This window comes from Camelus bactrianus, chromosome 16, assembly GCF_048773025.1.
Source record: "Camelus bactrianus isolate YW-2024 breed Bactrian camel chromosome 16, ASM4877302v1, whole genome shotgun sequence".
NCBI classification, from domain to species: domain Eukaryota; kingdom Metazoa; phylum Chordata; class Mammalia; order Artiodactyla; family Camelidae; genus Camelus; species Camelus bactrianus.
In genome coordinates, this window is record NC_133554.1 from 47,892,942 (window position 1) to 47,912,915 (window position 19,974).

At 43.0% G+C, this 19,974-nt stretch overlaps 1 protein-coding gene across 1 annotated transcript in view; it reads right to left on the reverse strand.

The window, feature by feature from the left end:
• PITPNC1 (phosphatidylinositol transfer protein cytoplasmic 1) overlaps nucleotides 1–19,974 on the reverse strand; it is a 211,709-nt gene that overhangs the window by 87,368 nt on the left and 104,367 nt on the right. The window contains exons 2-4 of the mRNA XM_074343501.1: nucleotides 18,128–18,276; nucleotides 5,569–5,657; nucleotides 4,349–4,356 (exon numbers count right to left, since the gene is read on the reverse strand). Of these exons, the coding sequence (XP_074199602.1) occupies nucleotides 4,349–4,356; nucleotides 5,569–5,657; nucleotides 18,128–18,276 (246 nt within the window). The remainder of the gene's footprint in view (nucleotides 1–4,348; nucleotides 4,357–5,568; nucleotides 5,658–18,127; nucleotides 18,277–19,974) is intronic.

Genomic DNA, 19,974 nt, shown 5'->3' on the forward strand with positions numbered 1-19,974 from the left:
CCTTCATGATGGGATTAGCGCCTTTATACAACCCGAGAGCTTGCTTTCTCTCTCTCCTATGTGAGAACAAAGCAAGAAGACTGTTAGCAAACCAGGAAGAGAGCTCCTGCCAGGAAGTGAACCAGCTGATACCTTGATTTTGAACTTCCCAGACTCCAGAACTGTGAAAAATAAATGTCTGTTTTTAAGTTACCCAGTTCATGGTGTTCTGTGATGCAGCCCAAGAAGACTAAGACAGAGCAGGTGTCTGCAGATGGGAGTTCTACTCTCTCCAGGGTCCAGCTCAAATGCCACCGGCTCCGAGATATTTTCCCATATTTCTCCAGGCAGAATTTCTCCTTTCCATAAGCCTCCGTTTGTGCTTCAGTTGTAACGCTTAGCACAGGTCTTCCTTGAAACAGTCATGTATTCATCTGCTCTCACTTTGTTTCCCCCAACTCTGCCCTCTTCGGACCATTTCACTTCCTAAACCAATCCTAACTGAGGCAGAAAGTACTTAATTAAGTTGTTCTGACAAGTCATTTGACTGCCCTAACGTTAATGTGTCATGTCAGCTGTAGGACAGTTTCCCGATCTTTACAATTCTCTCTCCTCCCTTTTCCTTGGACTACCAATACACCTGATTTTTGTACATTAGTTTCTGAAACCAGTTCTGTCCCACTGCCACCCCTCCCCCTCTTTTAGCATGAGTATAGCCCATGCAATATTTGGGACATACTTATGCTAAAAAATTATTTGCTTTTAATCTGAAAATTCAAACTCAGCTGGATACTCTGTATTTTTACTTGCTGAAGCTGGCAACTTTACCCCTCCCCCCCAGCATCTCATGATCAAGTAACCTATGTAAGAGGGCTGTGTTCTGTTCTTGCCTGTACCTCTTCTTGAGGACTACAGTCCTGTCCCTGCAGCTAAAGGCTCCAGTCCAGGGACCGAGGCCTTCCCTTTTACATTGCAATCGCTTCTCTGGCTGGATTCCCAGTGCCATTCATTCTACCCTCTGGTCTGAACCTCTGCTGTCAGCGCAGCTTGGAGTTCATCCAGGTCTGAGTGCCAGCCTGTCTCCTGAGCTGAGCCTGTCCTATCTTGCCTCCAGAAAACCCCATCACTTACAGATGACTCCCAGGTTTTGACTGGGATGTGTATTTCTCACCGGATTGTGACTCCTCAAAGGGCAGGGATTATTGCTCCATGAAGCCTAGCATCTGGCATGATGCTTTACACATCGCTGGTGCTCAATAAATTACTGTTAACCTAAACTTGAAAGATGGCGTTATGGGTTGAATTGCATTCACCCCCAAATATATGTTGAAGTCCTAACCTCAGTTCATCAGAATGTGATCTTATTGGGAATTAGGGTCATTGCAGATGTAATTAGCTAAGATGAGGTCACACTGATGTAAGGTAGGTCTTTAATCCAATATGACAGATGTCCTTATAAGAAGAAGAGAGAGACACAGCAAAGAGGGTGTCATGTAAAGACACAGAGACACACAGAGGGAAGACAAGCTGTGTGAAAACAGAAGCAGAGATTGGAGTGGTGCTGCCACAAGCCAAGGGATGCTGGAGGCCGCCGAAGCCTAGAAAGAGGCAAAGAAAGATTCTTCCCCTGCAGGTTTCAGAGGGACCGTTGCCCCTGAACTTGATTCAGACGTCTAGCCTCCAGGATGGTAACATGACAAATTTTCCTTGTTTTAAGTCACCCAGTTTGTGGTACTATGTTACAGCAGCTCTAGGGAACTACCCCAAGGATTATATTAGGGAGGAACTGACTTAAAGACTGAGGTTCTAGAAGAAACCAGGTAACACTTAGAGTTACATGGGGGTGAGTATGAGATCATACAACTCTATCTAACTTCTTTGTTTTGTCTCCAAATTTTCTCAGACAGAAATAACATAATTTGTGTCCCTTTAAAAGTCCTTACTGTGTGATTGGAACTGCAGGAGTACTGTGGGGCAGAAGCTGGGCAGAAGGAAAGGCCATGGGTCCTTCAGAAATCCTCCGTGGCCTACACAGAGGCGGGGGCTAGAAAACGGAGGTTCAGTGATGGAAGCTGGTGGGAAAGGCTTCAGCGGGAGGGCTGTCTTGGGAGGTGCGTCGCCGTGAGCACGGCTTTGCCAGAAACTATGGTTTTCACTCTGTTGCCTTATGTTTTCAGAACCTCAGTCTTTAATACATACTCTTAAAAAAATGAACACAAGATAACGAAACATTTTTCAGACTCCATTTCTCTGTTAGCCATCCCCACATTTCACAGCAGTAGCGTGAGTTTATGGAGAATAAACACCATCAGTTTTGGGTCAAGTCAAGGTGACCCAGTTCTAAAGACAGCAAATAACTGCCTTTGTGTAGCTACAGGGACAAGAATCCTCTTGGCTGTGTAACTATTGATCACATTTCAAATGAAAAGTCCACACAGTAGCTTTTGGAGAAGTGGGGCGTGGGAAAACACCAGCTATCAATAAAATCAAATAAAACTCTAAACAATTAGTACCGTCCAGTTAACTGGAATCCAGTCTGCACTGTGGGGTCCAAGATATATTTTCATGTATTGGTCCACTGAACTTCCATTTTAATGATGGCAGCTTCCAGCATTGAATGATATATAGTAACACTGAACATTTATTGAGGATTTACCACGCACCAGGGACTAGGCTGAAATTTCATGTGGATTATTTGATATAATCTCCATATCATCCTCATGAGATAGTTACTATATTCTCCCCACTTACAGATGAGGAAACAGAGGCTTCAAGGGAATTCATCTGCACAACTGTTAATGGAGGCAGGATTCAAATGATTCCAAAGTCTTCCTCTTGAAAACAGTGAAATTGATGGGGCTGGGGGATGCTGTTGGTGGGGAACCATTTAATTGCTATAAATTGTTATTTACAGGCAATGTGCTAACAGTCTTCCATATATTAGACCAGGGGTTGATAAACTGTAGCCTGGGGGATAAGTGTGGCCTGCTGCCTGGGCAAATACGACCACATCCATATCTCTATATAGAGTCTATGGCTGCTTTCTCAGAGACAGAGACTGGCCCATAAAGCAGAAAATATTTACTATGTGACTCTTTACAGTAAAAGTCTTCTGACCCCTGTGTTAGATCATTGAATCCTCCCACTAATAGCTCTATGAAAGAGGGATTAACCCAATTTTAGAGATAAAGAAATGGGTTCAGGGAAGTTAAGCTGCTTGTTTCAGAGCAGTGTTTCTCTGTCTTCTAAAATGTAAAATTTGTATTTTGTCATAGAATTTCCTTTTTTTCCCCCCAAAGCTAGGGACATTGGAGAGGGTGCTATATATATTCCTTCCTTTCATAAAAGAAAAGATATTTTAATACCCAAGAATGAGAGCTATAATTATCAACCATCCTTTAAGTGGAATATATTTAATTTTATGAGAAACGACTTTTTTCATTTTGCAAAGGACACATGAGAACACGGCCATGGACCAGCATGCGTGTAAGAGCTGGCACTTGGGGGAGTCACTTGCTTAAGAACTTCAGCTAGTGAGAGGCAGAGCCAGAGGACACTCAGGCCTATCTGACTCCAAAGCAGATGACACTTTTGCGTCTGTTGGGACGATCTATCCAGCTTTGACTCATGTATTCTTCCTGTCATTCAAAACTACTCATTGAGAATCTACTATGTGCAGGGTACCAAGCTTGGCTGTGTTGACCAAGACTAAAAAACTCAACTCCATCACAGCTCAGTTAACCATTTTCTTATTAGGACAACTTGACCTGTTTGCCATTGGGGAAAATGATCCGAACGAAAATACTGCAACACAATGATATTATAGAGTCCCTTTCTTTTAGTATAAATAATGACTATAATGGCTCTTAGGCCAGGAAGAAATTAAATGATTTTATCAAGCCACTGAGACTGTCCAAACCAGACCTCTGAGTAAAACAGTTTGAACGTCCGTCTTCCTAGTTTCAAGGTTTTTCTATAAGGGATCAGGCCACAGACTGCAAGTCTAAGCCCTGCTTTCCACCAGTAACTACCATCATCTCTTTAATGGCACATTTCTAGACACTGTTCTTCTATTACAGTGAACTATCACGAGTAGAGCAGTCAAGCTATTTAAAAATACAAGCAAAAGTTAATTATGTAAAGTGACTATCAAGGCATTTTAAATTAACAGTCATATTCTTGAACAAATGAGAACATTCAAATTATTGCATTATATATAACCATGTAATAGCCTACATTTAAATATTTCTGATTCTGAACTATTCCTCTATTTTTAAAATTACATTGATAAGATGAGAAGTACAAGGGAAGTTCCAATTACTCCACTGATCTTAGGCTGAATATTTAAAAATGATTAAATGAAACTTACTGTGTATTCTGGTCCCAGATGTTCATTTGGACAAGAGGGAAAAGAAAAAAGAGAGAGAAAATGATGATTTAGACCACACTTATATGCAATATAAAACCACAGAACTAAGAAATACTGCTGAATTATAATTATTAAAAATGTGGTAAAGAAACCTTCCAAGAATTAAACTTTCATAAACACTAAATGTCTCCACGTTTGCTCTTGAAACTCTTTCATATGATAGCTCTGTGGTTGGGCAGATAAGGGGTGTAAAACAAGATTCAATTAGCCTATAGGTTTGTGGCTAATTAAAAACCGAAAAGTTTGGCATTAGAGAAGCAGAATTAAAGACTAATAATTCCAGTAGAGCATTTCATTAACTGCAAAGGAAATCTTCTAAGTGGAAAAGCAGCTTTTACAACCAATAAGATGAGCTTGTTATGATGATATTCAAGTGGGATCTTGAATTTTCTTTTTTTGTTTGTTATATGAGGGGGAGATAATTATGTTTATTTGTTTATTTATATTTGGAGGAGGTTCTAGGGGTTGAACCCAGGACCTTGGGCATGCTAAGCATGCGCTCTACCACTGAGCTATACCCTCCCCTCAGGATCTTGAATTTTCGTGTGTTCGAGGGCAGGAAACAAACCTTCTAAATTTTTTGCCCATAGTTTCTAGTTCAGTATCAGCACAGAGTGCTGTTATCACTCCACTACAAGTGAGAAGGACAGTGACAAAGAATTTCATATTATCCAACTGCAAAGGAAGTAGTTTGGAAGAGAGAGACCCAACAGAACCTTTTATAGTAAATTATAGTCAAGTTTTATTTTGCCGGGGTGAAGCGGGGTAGGTTCTAAAGCAAACAAGTCAAAAAAACAAAAAACAACAACAACAAAAAAAAACCAACTTGTTTATAACCAAACTAGACTTCAAAATCATTTGGGGATTACTGAGAAAATGGAGAAATAAAGATAATGGAACTTCTAGAAATGTCACTAAAAAGAGCCTCCTTTCCTTCTTCCATGTGCTATTTACTACAATCAGTTTAAGAAGGAAGATGGAATGAATGGTTTAGCTCCCCCCACCCCCCTCGCTAGGAAGAGTGCTGACCTAAGTATGAAGGCAAAGGGTCAGGAAGATATTACAGGGCTCCCCCAAGTCCCTGCCTGGATAATCCAGTCTGAATCCTGCTACGTCCTTGCATGTACACACGTGACATCCTGGGTGTCCAAAGGACTTACCTGTAATTGTGTAGGGATAATAGTTCCATGCCTTCTCTGTAACGTAAAATATTTTGGGGACAACAGCTCTAGCCCAACTAGGCAGTTTGCTAAGAGGAAAGAAAGAAAAAAAGGTAATTAGAGTCTGGCCACATGGCCTCACTTTGCTACCCTATCTTTCTGGAGAAACTGACCGCTAGAAAAATCAGGGAAGTTCTGTCTCTGCTCTTCTCTCCACAGCTACCCCTTCCCCATCTCCCTGGTCTTCACCGTAGTTAAATCGTCCTCAGCTCGTATTTGTGTGCTCTTCAAATGTGTGAAGGCAGAAGGTTCTAGCCTGGTTTAGGGGACCTCATAGAACTATAGGCCTGTCCTCTTTTGATCTGATTTACAAGGACATGAGAATTCAGTGCTTGGGAGGTGCCATGTCTGGAGGGTTTGGCCAGCCTGGCCTTTGTCTCCTAGGAGTGATATGGTGGAAGTGGTGATGAGGGGATGTTCAAAGCCAAATATGGTGGGACAGAGGCAAACGTCAGAATCAGGCATCAGTTTAACAATCCATCTGAGTGATGTTTTGAAAATGGACTAAAGCAACAGAGAGCAGCAACTTCAGAGACATGAAGAGGAATAAAATCTAGCCCCTTGATGACTGTAGTCAGTTGACTTGTGCCTTCCCTAAAGACATATCCACATGTTATCCCCAGTACCTGTGAATGAAAACTTATTTGAAACTAAAGTTTGTGCAGATATAATTAAGGATCTCAAGATGCAATCACCCTAATGGTGGGCCCCAACACCAATGACTGGTATTCTTATAAGAGAAAGGAGAGAGGGATTTGAGACACAAATTCATATAGAGAGGAGATGGCCATGTGAAGATGGAGGCAGAGATTAGAGCCAAGGAACATGTAGGGTTGCCATGGACACTAGAAGGTAGGCGAGAGGCACAGAACAGATTTTTCCCCCAGGAGAACCAACTTGATTTCAGACTTCTGGCCTTTATCCTGTGAGAGGATAAATGTGTGTTGTCTTAAGCCATCCAGTTCACGACATTTTGTCGCTGCAGCCCCAGGAAATTAATGCAATGACAGAGCCGTTCTTCTGAAGCGGGGATCCAGGCAGCCATTTGCAGAAAACATTCTCAAAACCAGGAAAACCCAAGGGTGCAGGTCCCAAGACCTTTGTTGAACCAAGGACTGATCCAGTTTTGCTTTGCTTTGTTTTGCTCTGCTTCCTTCTGAGGCAAACTACAGCATAGTGCAGGCCCAGAGAATTCCTTCAATAGTGTATTTAAATATAGAGCATTATATATCCCTTAAATATGTCTGCATGATTTTATTTCCCCCCTACACTCTATCCTGGGGTTTTCTGTCTTTCTAGACACTATCATTTTGTTTCTTTCCTATTCTGGTGCCTACAGCCGAGTGTCTAGGTCACTGATGTCTAGCAGTACATCAGACCCAGAGAGGTGACGCAGACTCCCAGCTCCTGGGGGCTGCATGTTGGCAATAAAGAGCATCAAGAAGCAGTTGTGAATTCCAAGCTGTTAGAGCCAGGAGAGAGGGGGATGTCAAGCTAAAAGAACCCCAAATCCCCAACCCCTCTTGGACATGGAATTTAAAATGACATCCAGAGCTGTTAAAATACTGTGTTACCTTGTATGTCTTCTCAAATTGTTTCTCTTATTTCTGACAGTCTCCAGGCCCTGCTTTTTAAAAGACAAATATGTATTTTCAAAGGCTGGCCAGACCTAACCCAGTGAAAGCTCTGGGCCGTTTAGCAGGGCTGAAACAAGTGGGGAAACTCAGAGCCCCCCCTGGGGAGCAGTGAGTGTCAGAGGAAGGCCACTGCTCTCAGGTGGGCTGTGAGGGGCGGGCGGAGCGGTTTTAGAATTCACATAACAATTCTTCTTGCTGCTCTAATGCAGACTGTCTCACTCCTATAAAATCCTCTCTGCAGTAACTGCTCATTTACCTTCCCCTCACACTGCTCAGAAGGAAGGGGCTGCTTCCTGACGGGGGTTTTTATAGCTTTCGCCTAGGATTTATTCTGTCAGTCCCTGAAGTTGGAGGGCAACTGGGGTCGCCATCGAGTGGGAAAATTGCATCGGGCTGGCTTGCGGGAAATGGTCACGAGCACCCCGTCCCCCGGGTTCCCTCCCGTTTGTGCCTACGCCCCAGGGCGATATGCCAGTCGGTAATACAGGAAGATGTGGATTCTACACACAGGCAAGTGGCTTCCCTATGCTTTTAATGAACTGAAACGGGATTGGAGAATCTCCCCAAAGTAAGCGAGGCGTTGTTTAGCTTAGACAAAGTACTTCTGTCTCCCCACAAGCATTAGAGCCCTTTCTCCACTTTCCTCTTGGGGGGAGATGTTCCGTGTACACCCCACCCCTCCCCGGATTCACTAGCTCCTCACGCATAGCACGTTGGCACCCGAGTCCCCCTCCCTTCCTAACTCATTCTTTCCTCCATCATTTAAAAAGCCTCCCAGTAGAACCATACCTAAGCAGCAATCATTTTTCTGGAAGGAAGATGACAAACACTGGCAAATTTCCATTCATGTTGAGACTTGTCCTATATGTAAATGGTCAGGATGCCAGGCTCTAACATCTCTATTTTAGCTGTTTCATCCACCAACATATGCAGGATACACAGCACTATGATCAATCACCTTTTCCAATGAGATGCCCTAAAACATACATTTAGCAAGATGACTGATACGATTTTACGTGCCTCTTCTAAATAGTCCAGGAAGGAGGCCTTTCTGGTATAAGCCATTTACCACGCCAGGTGCAGGAGGCGTTGGAATGAGTTCCATGATATGCTATTTAAATATTTTTAGGCCCACTACAGACCTTCTCTTAGCCCCCGACTTCCCCAGAGCACATCATTATTCAAATCGTTTTTGTCTGAGAAAGTAAAATGTAAAAAATTTTCCCTGCAGAAATGATTTATCAGGGCAGCAAAGGAAAATGGAATTAAATTAGTCCCCACTGCTGCTGTCACTCTCACGATGTAGACTGTCACACAGCCTACAATTCCAAGGAGAAGCCTGTCACTCAAACTCACTACCAGGCATCAAACAAGAATCTCTTCTGGAGACGTGGCACAATTTGAATCATGCCTTCCTGGTCCACTGGCCAGGACCAGACTCCCCAGTGACCTATCTCCCCAGGGTACAAAATTCCTGGGTCCTAGGCAAAATGGGACAGTTGGTCACCCTATAGCAGTGGTTCTCATTTCAATGGAAAAGGGGTATGGAACTTCTTCCCCCCAGGGGACATTTGGCAAAGCCTGGAGACATTTTCAGCTGTCCTGGCTGGGGGCAGGAGGTGGGGGGAGATGCTGCTGGCATCTAGTGGTAAGAGGCCAGGCTGTTTCTCAACATCCTACAAAGCTCAGGACAGGATCCTCCCATCCCCCTCCCATCTCAGAGAGAATTATCTGGACGCAGATCTTAACGGCACTGAGGCTGAGAATCCTGGCGCTGGACATAGGTGGATATAATCACTGCAACCCTCTCCGACATTCCCCAGGTTTCCCTAAATCACAGGGATCACAAGAAGGCCCCACCGGCAGGCATAATCTAAAATGGCCTCAGGTTAAGAACGTTTGTCAACTTCATAAAGAGTTTCTGGAACTGAAATCTAAACCATCCCTCCCCTCTGACACTTTATAATCCAGATTATCACCAAATTCTCCAGGATATCTAATCTCACGTTGCAGTTCATGCTCATTTGGGAATATTTTTTGGCTTCAGGAGTTCTTGAACGTCATCAGGCCAAATTTGGTCTAAACGGAGTCTAATTTCATTTTCTCCACAGGGGTCAGAATTATGATGGTCTTAACTAGACACTTTTGGACTTAAACGTTCTCAGTAGAAAGCCCTTCCCAGCTCACAAAATAATATTGTTATTTCTCCTGTACTGCACACCTGAAACCAGCCAGTCTGTGTTAAGGTTAGGCTCAAAGAACTGCAGCTCATTCAAGTGATTCTTAAAAGGACTATGCTACCTTCGTACCTTCATTTCCTACTGGTCCAATAGGGATATTCTGACCTTTTGTTTCTTCTTTGTGCCCAAATCTGGCATTTGGCAATTATTTGATAATAATCAGTTGTTCCTATCCTGTTTTGTGTACAGTGATTTCTGAGCTATCTTAAATTTCTTCTCCGCTGCTGGATTTATTTATTTACTCTTCTTAATGGCTGTTCTGGCTGGTCTTTTCGTTCTGATCTTAATGTAATTCTTTGTATTGCAGCAAAGAGATGATCAGAGCTTCCAGACTACAGCTATCACCTGTGAAAGACATCGCCCACAGGGAGTTCCTTGAACTTGGACACTGCCACTGCTCTTCCTATAAAAGGGCAGTTTATGCTGAGATTCTGGGGAAAGAGGCCTGACTCGTGCCGGTTCATAGAAGGCTCCGCATGGACAGTGTTAGGGTGACGTGGCAGGTATGCTGGGGAGAACCCAGGGGAGCCGGCCACATGTGTCAGCATCGTCAGTCAGGAGCGAGGCAGAATCAAGGTGGAAACTGCTTGACTGGATGCTCTGTCAGATTCCAACCAGGCCTCATGTCCCGTTTCTGTGATTTCTTCTCATGGGAGTAGTTGAGGCAGCAGAAGCCAGGGGGCCTGGCAGCATGAGAACCCCTGGCATGTTCTTAAGGATTGAGTTGGGGACCAAGTAGAATAGCATGGACTGAAAGGTATGTCGGGAAGAAGGCCCTCACCTGCTCTATTTTTACCAGATTATATTAAAAATACTACTAAATAATTGAATTAATATTATATTCAATAGACACATATTGAATATATATTTATATAGAATATATGACTAAATATTTTAAAATATACCATGTTCTTATATATAGCAATTGTGTACTGTCTGTCACTCATAACTAGACTGCAGGTCCCACCAGGGCAGGGCCCTTTGTCCTGTTCACTGTGGCACAGCCAGCCAGCGCCTAGAATGATGCCTGGCACTCAGCAGGTGCTCAATAAATATTTTCGGAATGAAGGAAGATCATCTCTGGATATTTAGAAGTCAATAACGACCATGAAGATTCTTTCAAAATAGCATGAAAATAAGCTCTTAGGTCAGAATCTCTGGCTCCAGCATTTCCTCTATGACCTGTCACCAGGGCAGTGGGCTTTCCCACTGCCACGCAAGCTCTGGGCACTGAGCTCTTACTTTGGGGAAGATCTGGGAGAACCAGAAGAGGACATGTGAAAGAAAGACCCAAGCCACAGCAACGAGGCTCTGCCAATGAGCTGGCAGGTAAAGTGACCGGCTGGCAGCTTTGCTTGTCCAGTTAAACAGGATTCATGGTTTAGGGGAGCTGTACCCTCTCCTACCCAGAGCAGTTAGAGGCCAGGAGAGGTGGCCTTGGAAGGCAAGAGCCAGGGAGTGGGAAAAACGTTCTCACCATGCACATTGATTCAGGCATTAGGCGGAATCACCATTAGAAGCTGGCAACCCTCCCTGACTGGCAGCTGCCCGCACAGCCTAATTAATCCAGCAGCCGTAGTGGGGGAAGAACACGACACTTCATGACTGATAAACAAGCCTAAAAATAGGTTCTATCTTTTCTCCAGTGCCCCTCTGCCCCCACCCGCGATTCTCTCCCCTCGTGGGCTTTAGTGGGAAGGGATTGGAGAGATGCTGTAGACGAAGTAAAAATGAAAGGGGACAAAAGGAGAGCCCTACCCTCATAGGATTCTAGAGGACAGGTTTTATTTAGAATCACTATTTCAGAGTTTGATTAGTATCTTGCCTCCTTTCCCTGGATGCCAGTTGAAACCAGGATTTTTGAAGACAAGCCAAGAAATACCACTTATTTGGTTAACTGAACTGGATCAAAGGCTCAAGGACAACCACCAGATGCACTAATGTATTATTGCTAATGTAATGTTCTAAGGGCATTAGGCAGCCACCCAAATGTACTGCACCCAAGAGTGTATGTTATCAGACGCTGCAGGAAGGGCCAGAGAATAGAGCAACACCACAATCCTGGGAGGTAAGAGGCAAGAACTAAAAGGATAAATGGCATTTGAAAAAGACATTATACTCAATTTAAAAATGGGCAAAGGATTTCAACGGACATGTCTCCAAAGAAGACATGCAAATGGCCAATGAGCACATGAAAAAAATGCTCAATATCATTAGTCATTAGGGAAATGCCAATCAAAACCCAAGCAAGATACCAATTCATACTCACTAGGACGGCTGTAATAAAAAAGACAGACGTTAACAAGTGTCAGTGATCATGTAGAGAAATTGGAATCCTCATACATTGCTGGAGGGAGTGCAAAACGGTGCAGCCGCTTTGGAAAACAGTCTGGAAGTTCCTCTCCCCACCCACTGGTAGCCTGGTTTGGACTGGGAACTCAATGGATGCTTATGTTTGGGATTTTGGAACAAGTGATAGAAAGAAAATAGAGGACAATTCAGACCAACCTGCCCACAGCAGCCATGGTGACGGCAGAATGACAAGATCTGGTTGGACTTAAAGATGGCGTCATCATTGCTGCTCTTGGCCCCTTGGAGCTGCCCAGATAGCTGTCCATTCTCAAGCCTCCAGATAATTCTGTGGGCTGCTAACATCCTTCCAAGAAATGCCCTTTCTGCTCAAAACAGACTCAGAGTGGAGGCCTTGATGACACAGGCACTGAGTATTTCCAGTGCTTCTAATAGTTGCTTTGGGTAATAAATCAATAAAGCTGTTTCTGAGTATGATTTGTCTTCCCACACAGATTGATGTAAGGAAGAGAATCCACTTATTTTGCCAGCTCGGGAATTCGATCCATAGGACACTGATATATCTCCATGTAAGTTATTAAGTGGGCACTGGAATATCTTAGCTACTGCCAGTCCAACTCATAGGACCCACTCCCCTGTCATCAGGGAAGAGGTCCACCACAGTGCAGTAAGGATATTTTGAGCTGAAGACTTAAAAAAAATTTTTTTTTATTGAAGTATAATCAGTTTACAATGTTGTGTTAGTTTCCGGTGTACAGGATAATGTTTCAGTTATACATGTATATATATATTCCTTTTCATAATCTTTTTCATTATAGGTTATTAGAAGATACTGAATATAGTTCCCTGTGCTATACAGTAGAAACTTGTCGTTTATCTATTTTATATATAGTAGTTAGTATCTGCAAATCCTGAACTCTCAGTTTATCCTCTACCCCTTCTTGACCTCCCTGGTAACTATAAGTTTGTTTTCTATGTCTGAGTCTGTCTCTATTTTGTAAGTAAGTTCATTTGTGTCATTTTTTTTTAGATTCCATGTGTAAGTGACATCTTATGGTATTTTGCTTTCTCTTTCTGGCTTCACTTAGTAAGACAATCTCCAACCATGTTGTTGCAAATGGCATTATTTTATTCTTTTTTATGGCTGAGTAGTATTTACACACACACACACACACACACACACACACACACACACACACACCACAGCTTCTTTATCCAGTCATCTGCTGATGGACATTCAGGTTGTTTCCATTATAAATAGCGCTGCTATGAACACTGGGGTGTGTGTATCTTTTTGAATTAGCTTCCTCCAGATATATGCCCAGGAGTGGGATTGTTGGATCATATGGTAAGTATATTTTTAGTTTTTTAAGGAATCGCCACACTGTTTTCCATAATGGCTGCACCAAACTACATTCCCACCAACAGCATAGGAGGGTCCCCTTTACTCCACAGCCTCTCCAGTCTTTATCGTTTGTGGACTTTTGAATGATGGCCATTCTGACTGGTGTGAGGTGATACCTCCTTGTAGTTTTGTTTTGTATTTCTCTGATAATTAGCATTTGAACATTTTTTCATGTGCCTATATTGGTCATTTGTATGCCTTCATTGGAGAATTGCTTCTTTAGGTCTTCTGCCCATTTTTGGATTGGGTTGTTTGTTTTTTTGTTATTGAGTTGTATGAGTTGTTTGTGTATTCTGCAAATTAAGCCCTTGTCAGTTGTATCATTTGCCAAATATTTTCTCCCATTCTGTAGGTTGTTTTTTTGTTTTGTTTATAGTTTGAGCTGAAGACTTGAGAATCAACAATCACAGGAAGACACTTTTTCTGAACTCCTCTTATCTGCACAAAAACAGAACCTCCCAAAATAACTTAATTGTCATAAATCTCCTTTCCAGGAGTTCCACAATCAGAGAAAATTGACTCCTATCACCAGAGATAAGAAGTAAGCACCAGGATAAAAAATCACCTAAACAGACATTGTCATAAAATTATCTTATCTCCCATCCATTCTCCTAAGGCCTCACTTATTTTTCATAAAAGACATTTGTTTTCCCATAAGTGCCTTTTCTCTCCCTCCCCTATTAAAATTAAAATCACATCCATTTGAGTCACAATTTTCTGGATGCTCTCGCCTATATACATGAATAAAAACTTGTCTTTTCTCCCGTTAATCTGTCAGTTTCAGTTTAATGCGCAGGCCCCCAATTACCAATACTACATGGGGTTGAGGAAAAGCTCTTCCTCCCTGACACCACTCATAAGATGGACAGATGGACTTACAAATGCTGGAATCAGTTGGCCTAGAACCCTACTTTGATCAGAATACAAGAAACATTAAGAGGTTCCCCCCAATACCAGGACAATTTGAACACTCATGTAACAAATTACAAAGCAGCCTCACCAACGTGGTAGTTCCATGCCCTGCGCATGCAGGACATGGGTTTACCTGAGGTGGGTCAACTCTAGTTTGTGACTACCAAGTAGTTTACTTTTATGTAAAAATTCCCCATCCATGAATATTCCCATTTGTCTAGGATTTTTAAAACATCCTCCATTGAAATATATTTCTCTCCAAAAAGATTTTGTGTATCTTGTATATTTTTTACTGGGCAGCTTTAAGTTTCTTTTTCTCTTATAAATTGAAATTTTAAAAATGATTTTTTCCACTTGCTGTTCCTGCTGTGTAATAGTGCTACTGATTTTTGTGTTATGAATTTTATACCCAGCAATCTTGTCAAACTCTCCTATTGATGTTAACAGTCAGGGGTAAATCTGATCAGTCATGAATTATTATTGCTGCTGCTGTTGTTGTTGTTGGTTATTATACTCAGGTATTTGATTTGCTAAAGTTTCATATATGATTTTCATCCCTAAGGCCTTAACTGAGATTGGTCTGTAAGTTTCCTTTTTGCGCAGTTATTGTTCAGTTTTGTTGTCAAGATTCATGTGGTAGGCACTATTAGTTGCTTTCCCAGCAGTTGTCATGCATTTCCTCCCCCTTCTTAGAAGCAGATCATGCCTCTCTTGAACATCTTTCCATTTTCTCAGAGAGGAAAATCTCACGTCTCATTGGCTGGAACTGGCTCACATGCCATCCCTAGCTACAAAGGTGGCTGGGAACGTATCTGACATTTTCAACCCATGAACACTTAGACGTATTTAGAAATTTTTACATTTTTAAATGATGAGGGAGTTTGTTGTTCTTATCAATTTCTTATTGTCCTGCTTTGTAATCAGCCAACAGGATCCATATGCTATTAGTATTTGTTGAGATTGATTTCTGGCCTCCTTTGTAGTCAGTTTTTATATACTTTCGTATATGTTTGAAAGGCATGTTGGTTCCTAGGTCTATTAACGCCCACTGATCAAGCTTGGTATTCTGTCATTTTACATTTTCCCTATGTTTGCTAAATTATTTGTCTACTTTGACCTGCTAGTTTAGTAAATGGGTTAAAATCTCCCATTATAACTTCAGGTCACTTGTGATTTTGTCAGTGTTCTGATACATTTGTTGAGCGAGGTTCAGGTTTAGGATTTAATACACATACCTTTATTGTGACCACTGATACATTTTGATTTATCTGACAAACAAATGAATGCTTTCTATTTACTATGCTTTTTGGAGACTTCCCTTTGTTCTTCCTCTGCCTTCTATTGGATTGGTCAAGTTTTCTCTTGGAAGTTACATATTGTTTTCCTCTTCCTTTAGAGGTTATCTTTACATTTTGAATATGTACATTTTCCTTAAAATTTTTTAAAATGAGGGGGCAGGGTATAGCTTAGTGATAGAGTGCGTGACTAGCATGCATGAGGTCCTGGGCTCAATTCCTAGTACCTCCACTGAAAAAAAAAAGAATAAATAAACCTAATTACCTCCCCACCAAAACAAATTTCTTTTAAATGAATAAACATCTCTTTCCTTTTTCCAAATAATATGAGTAACTTAGAGCACTTTTTTTTTTTTTTACTATACTTACTACCCTCTTATCTTCTGTTATTGTCATCTGTTATTTAAATTCCATGAACATAACTCTGAATACTCATTATTCATATTTTGGAAACATTCTATGCTCATTTGAATTTGCCCAGATGTTTACCAACTTCTTTGTTTATTACTACTTCTAGATGGGACCCCTCTTTCTCCTTGGCTTCAGTTTCCTTCTACTTTAAGTACACTCTTTAGTAGTTCTTTCAATGTGCGTCTCTGAGCAGTAATTTAGTCCTTGACTGTCAAAAATGACTTTTTTTTTTTGCTCGATTCTCAGTCCCATCTCCTCATTTACATGTGCCAATGCCACATTTCCTGTCCCCTTATGGGCATGACACCCCCCACCCCTAGATGTCAGGGCTCACACTCAGTTCTGACACCTCCCAGCTTCCTCAGTGTTATTAGCTCATCTGCTTCCTACTCCGGTTAGAGCCTCCTCTTTATCTCTAGTACCTGAGGATTTCCCTTTCTTTGTTTTGAACTCAGCTTTATATTGTTATATTTCATCTTGTGTTTGTCATACCAGGTTGGGGGATGGTCTATATTAATCTTTTTAGTTATTATTCCTGGAGGTCCAGATATTCTGTTTATAACAAATTTCCCTCTTACTAATGTTTATTATTCTCCTTTAAGATAAATATCATATATTTTGCTGGAGAAAAAAGACATGACAGAGACAGCTGGACACTTCTTGTTCTGTTTCAGGAAAAGTTTTAAAGTTTTCTAATTTCTTCAATTTGGTACATAGGGAACATTCCCCAGGCAGTCACTTGGGAAAACACAATCATCTGCCAAGAAATGAAATTTTCTGGAGTTTTGAATCTATTTTCTTGCATCTCCCTCAATTCCCTTTGCTCAACAGAGGTGATGGTTGCTTAATATTTGATTTACACCCTTCGCACTACAAATGCCAAAGCAGCATGTTGAGAAACCTCTCTGTAAGGAAACCATCCTCAGGCTAGATCCAGAGCTCAGTTACGCCTGCAGATCAACAGCTGGCTGCAGGCTGAACTGCTTCCAAATCCTGGGAATTCACAGCTACTAATAGATGAACAGGATCAATCTCATTTGCATTTCATTGTGACTCAGGAATTTCCTGGGACTGCATTCCTGGGCAGATTAAAACGTGTTGGTTTAATCAGCCCAAGGCGTTTAGTGTCAGGATATTGGCCTGAAAGACTTCCACACACCCTAGTGTATGGACAGAACACAAACCCTCCCTTCAGCCTGTCAGAGGGTGAAGGTCATGCAAGAACGGAGGAATCCAAATACGGCTCCTTTCAGATACATCTCGCCGTGGTCAAAGCACTGAGAATAGAGAAAAATTCACAAGTGTCAGTGCATACACTGGGGGCATGGTCCAGATATTATGTTGGAAGTGCTTCCCGGATAACCACAAATAGGCCAAGAGGAGAGGCCAGAGATGGTGGTAAAGAGTATTCATGGAGATGATAGCAAAGACCAGAGTGGTCATACTCGGGTTCACATACGCAGACAGTTACTTTCAAGTAATATTCTGACCCAGAAAAGAAGCAAAAGGAAGGAGGTGGCCTGGAGGGGGCTGTACGATGGGGAGAAGATCAGAGAGGCCCCTACAGTCAGTTATACCATCAGCGATAGGAAAATAGCAAGAGATTAAAGAATGTATTCAAAGCAGAAGTGGCATTAGTGCTGATTAGTGCTGGTTTATTATCCTCGAATCCTCACCCTTCCAAAGGAGAGATGACAACCTCGACCTGGGGAAGGATGGGTCCTCTTGAGAAACAGAAACCACCTGCGTACTGCATACCACGGTGGTCACAGGTGACTGCTGGTTTTGTCAATTCCCTTTGCGGACGCCTGAGTGGTCACTTGGCAGGAAGTGGAAGTCTTACCGGGTTAAGACCCCAATGGCATGCGGCCATTTTCAGCACTTGCTTCTCTACAACTTACAGGCAAAGCCACCTCTTCCCTACTGTCAACACGGAACCAAGGGAGACAACAAAGTCCTTTACTCAACTTAAGATCAGATTTCATCTTAACATGTCTTGGAAGGGTTGAGAGAAGTAAGACGAAAGCTCCGCCTGACGAAAATGCAGTTGAGGACCATTTTGCAGAACGCAGGGGATTCTGCTTTTGGAAGCAACCAGACTGGCAGTTTTGGAGGGTGGATGTAAAGACTTTCCAAGTCACCTTTTCATCCCTGACAGTCACGGACTCTCTCACTAGAGGTGCAGTGGGACTGGGTGCAATGGGGCCAGGTGACGGTCACGACCTCTCTCGCGAGTGGTCTTACGTGGGGAGGGTGCCCGGAGGTGGCGCGCCAGCTGCTAGGACTTACCTGTTGAGATACACGCGCTTCTCCGTGAACTGCCCGTTGCCATGGTGAGGGTCCTCGAAGGGCTCGTTCTGGACAACCTCCACCCCTTCTCCTCGGTCGCTCTGTTCATGGCTGTGCTTGCTGATCATGTACAGCTGTCCGATTTTGTACTGCAAGACACACAGAGACAGAAGGGTCAGCCCCAGCGCCCACTTCGAAAACAGCCCCCTTCCACCATGGTGCTGCGTGCAACTCATATCATCAGCACTTTCTGCTGAGAAAAGAAAGCAGACACATGGGCCGATGTTTTACTTTTCCTCCAGAAGGAGGAAGAGAACTAGTTGTGAGTAGAGTGCAGAAACAGCCTGTTCCTGTGAACATTTTGCATCACCTTGGCGAATGCTGACTGGGGTGGCTGGCGGTCTTTGAGGTTTGGCAGCCAATCAACCCATGGGTAGCAGCAGGGAGGTCGGAACGCTGGAGTCTCCCTTTCCACTCTGGCTCTGCAGGGTTAAATGGAGCTAAAGTCCTATTTTGCTTGGCAAAAAGGCTAAGGTGTGTTATTTCTGTCCCTTTTTTCTGCCTAATTAACTGCATTGCTGGGCACAAGAGGATTAGATGTCACCTGTCTCTCCCATCACCTCTCTCAAAGTGTTCAACTCTCCTGGAGGCCTCTGTCCCCTAGAATGATGGTTCTCAAAGGTGGCTGGACATTAGAATCACCTGGAGGCTTTTAAAAACTCCAGATTCCCCAGCTCCACCATGAGTGGAAACTGTGTTCTAAAGTATGGCCCACAAGGAGGAAAATCAACAGTATCTGTAAGTCTTTTTTATCCAATTCCAGTAAGTGTGGGACAATCCAGCCTGAGGTCTCAGAAGCCACATGTGCTTACGTGAAAATGATGATATGCAATAACATGTAATACGAACACTGTCTGTCCTGTCTTCATTTTTGAACTGTTCCTCTCTCCCTCCTGCCTCTCTGAAAACCCTGGGGCCAGCAGGCATCTCTTTACCCAGTGAACTTCCAAAGTGACAAAACTAATTTGATGGAGGGAAAAAAAAAAGAGAGAGAGAGGAGGGTGGGAGGAGTAAAATGACTTTTGCACGAAGGAAGTCTGCTCAGAGTCAGGAGGCAGGGCTGAGGCCCTGCGCTGGTCCTCCCCACAGAACTGGCGTGGAACAACACACAGTGTCATCATCATCAAGGCCCGTGGGATGGAGGGAAGGGGCCTGCGTTCACAGTAAGACAATAATGGCTCTGGGCTACTCCCAAAGGGCCCAGGCCAGCAGGGATGTAGGGCTCTCGTCTATTTTAAATTAAGGGGCAGGTGAAATGTACAAATCAACAGTGCAGTCAGTTCTGAAGCTGAGAGGACACACATGTCCAAAGGTCCCTCTTGCACTCTGAAGCAGGTGCAGGGAGGGGAGTGTGAAGAGAATGGCAAAGGCTCTGGTGTGAGGCCAGCCGGAGGGACCAAGCCCAGTAACCATGACAATGGGAACAGTCGCTGGCTGGCTCTTCTCGAAGAGCAGTGTTTCCCTGTCTGTGCCATGCCCTCCCCCGCCCCCCAGAAGGGTCTTCATTCAAAATGCTTTTAACGTGAATGTGTGTGTGTGTGCGCTTGGAGGGAGTGCCAGTGCTGAGGGTTAGAGCAGGAAGAGGAGAGAGGAAAATCAAATGTACAATTTATTTTTTAAACAAATTTTGGGATCAGAAGTGTGCCTTGGCTTCCCGTTAGTAAGTCCTTCCCTTCCTAGCTCATCAAGACTGACTTAACACTCTTTCAAGAAGACAGTGAGAAAAAGTTCACAGATTGGAGATCTGTGAGATATACCTGTAAGATCAACACTCCTCCTTATGCAGC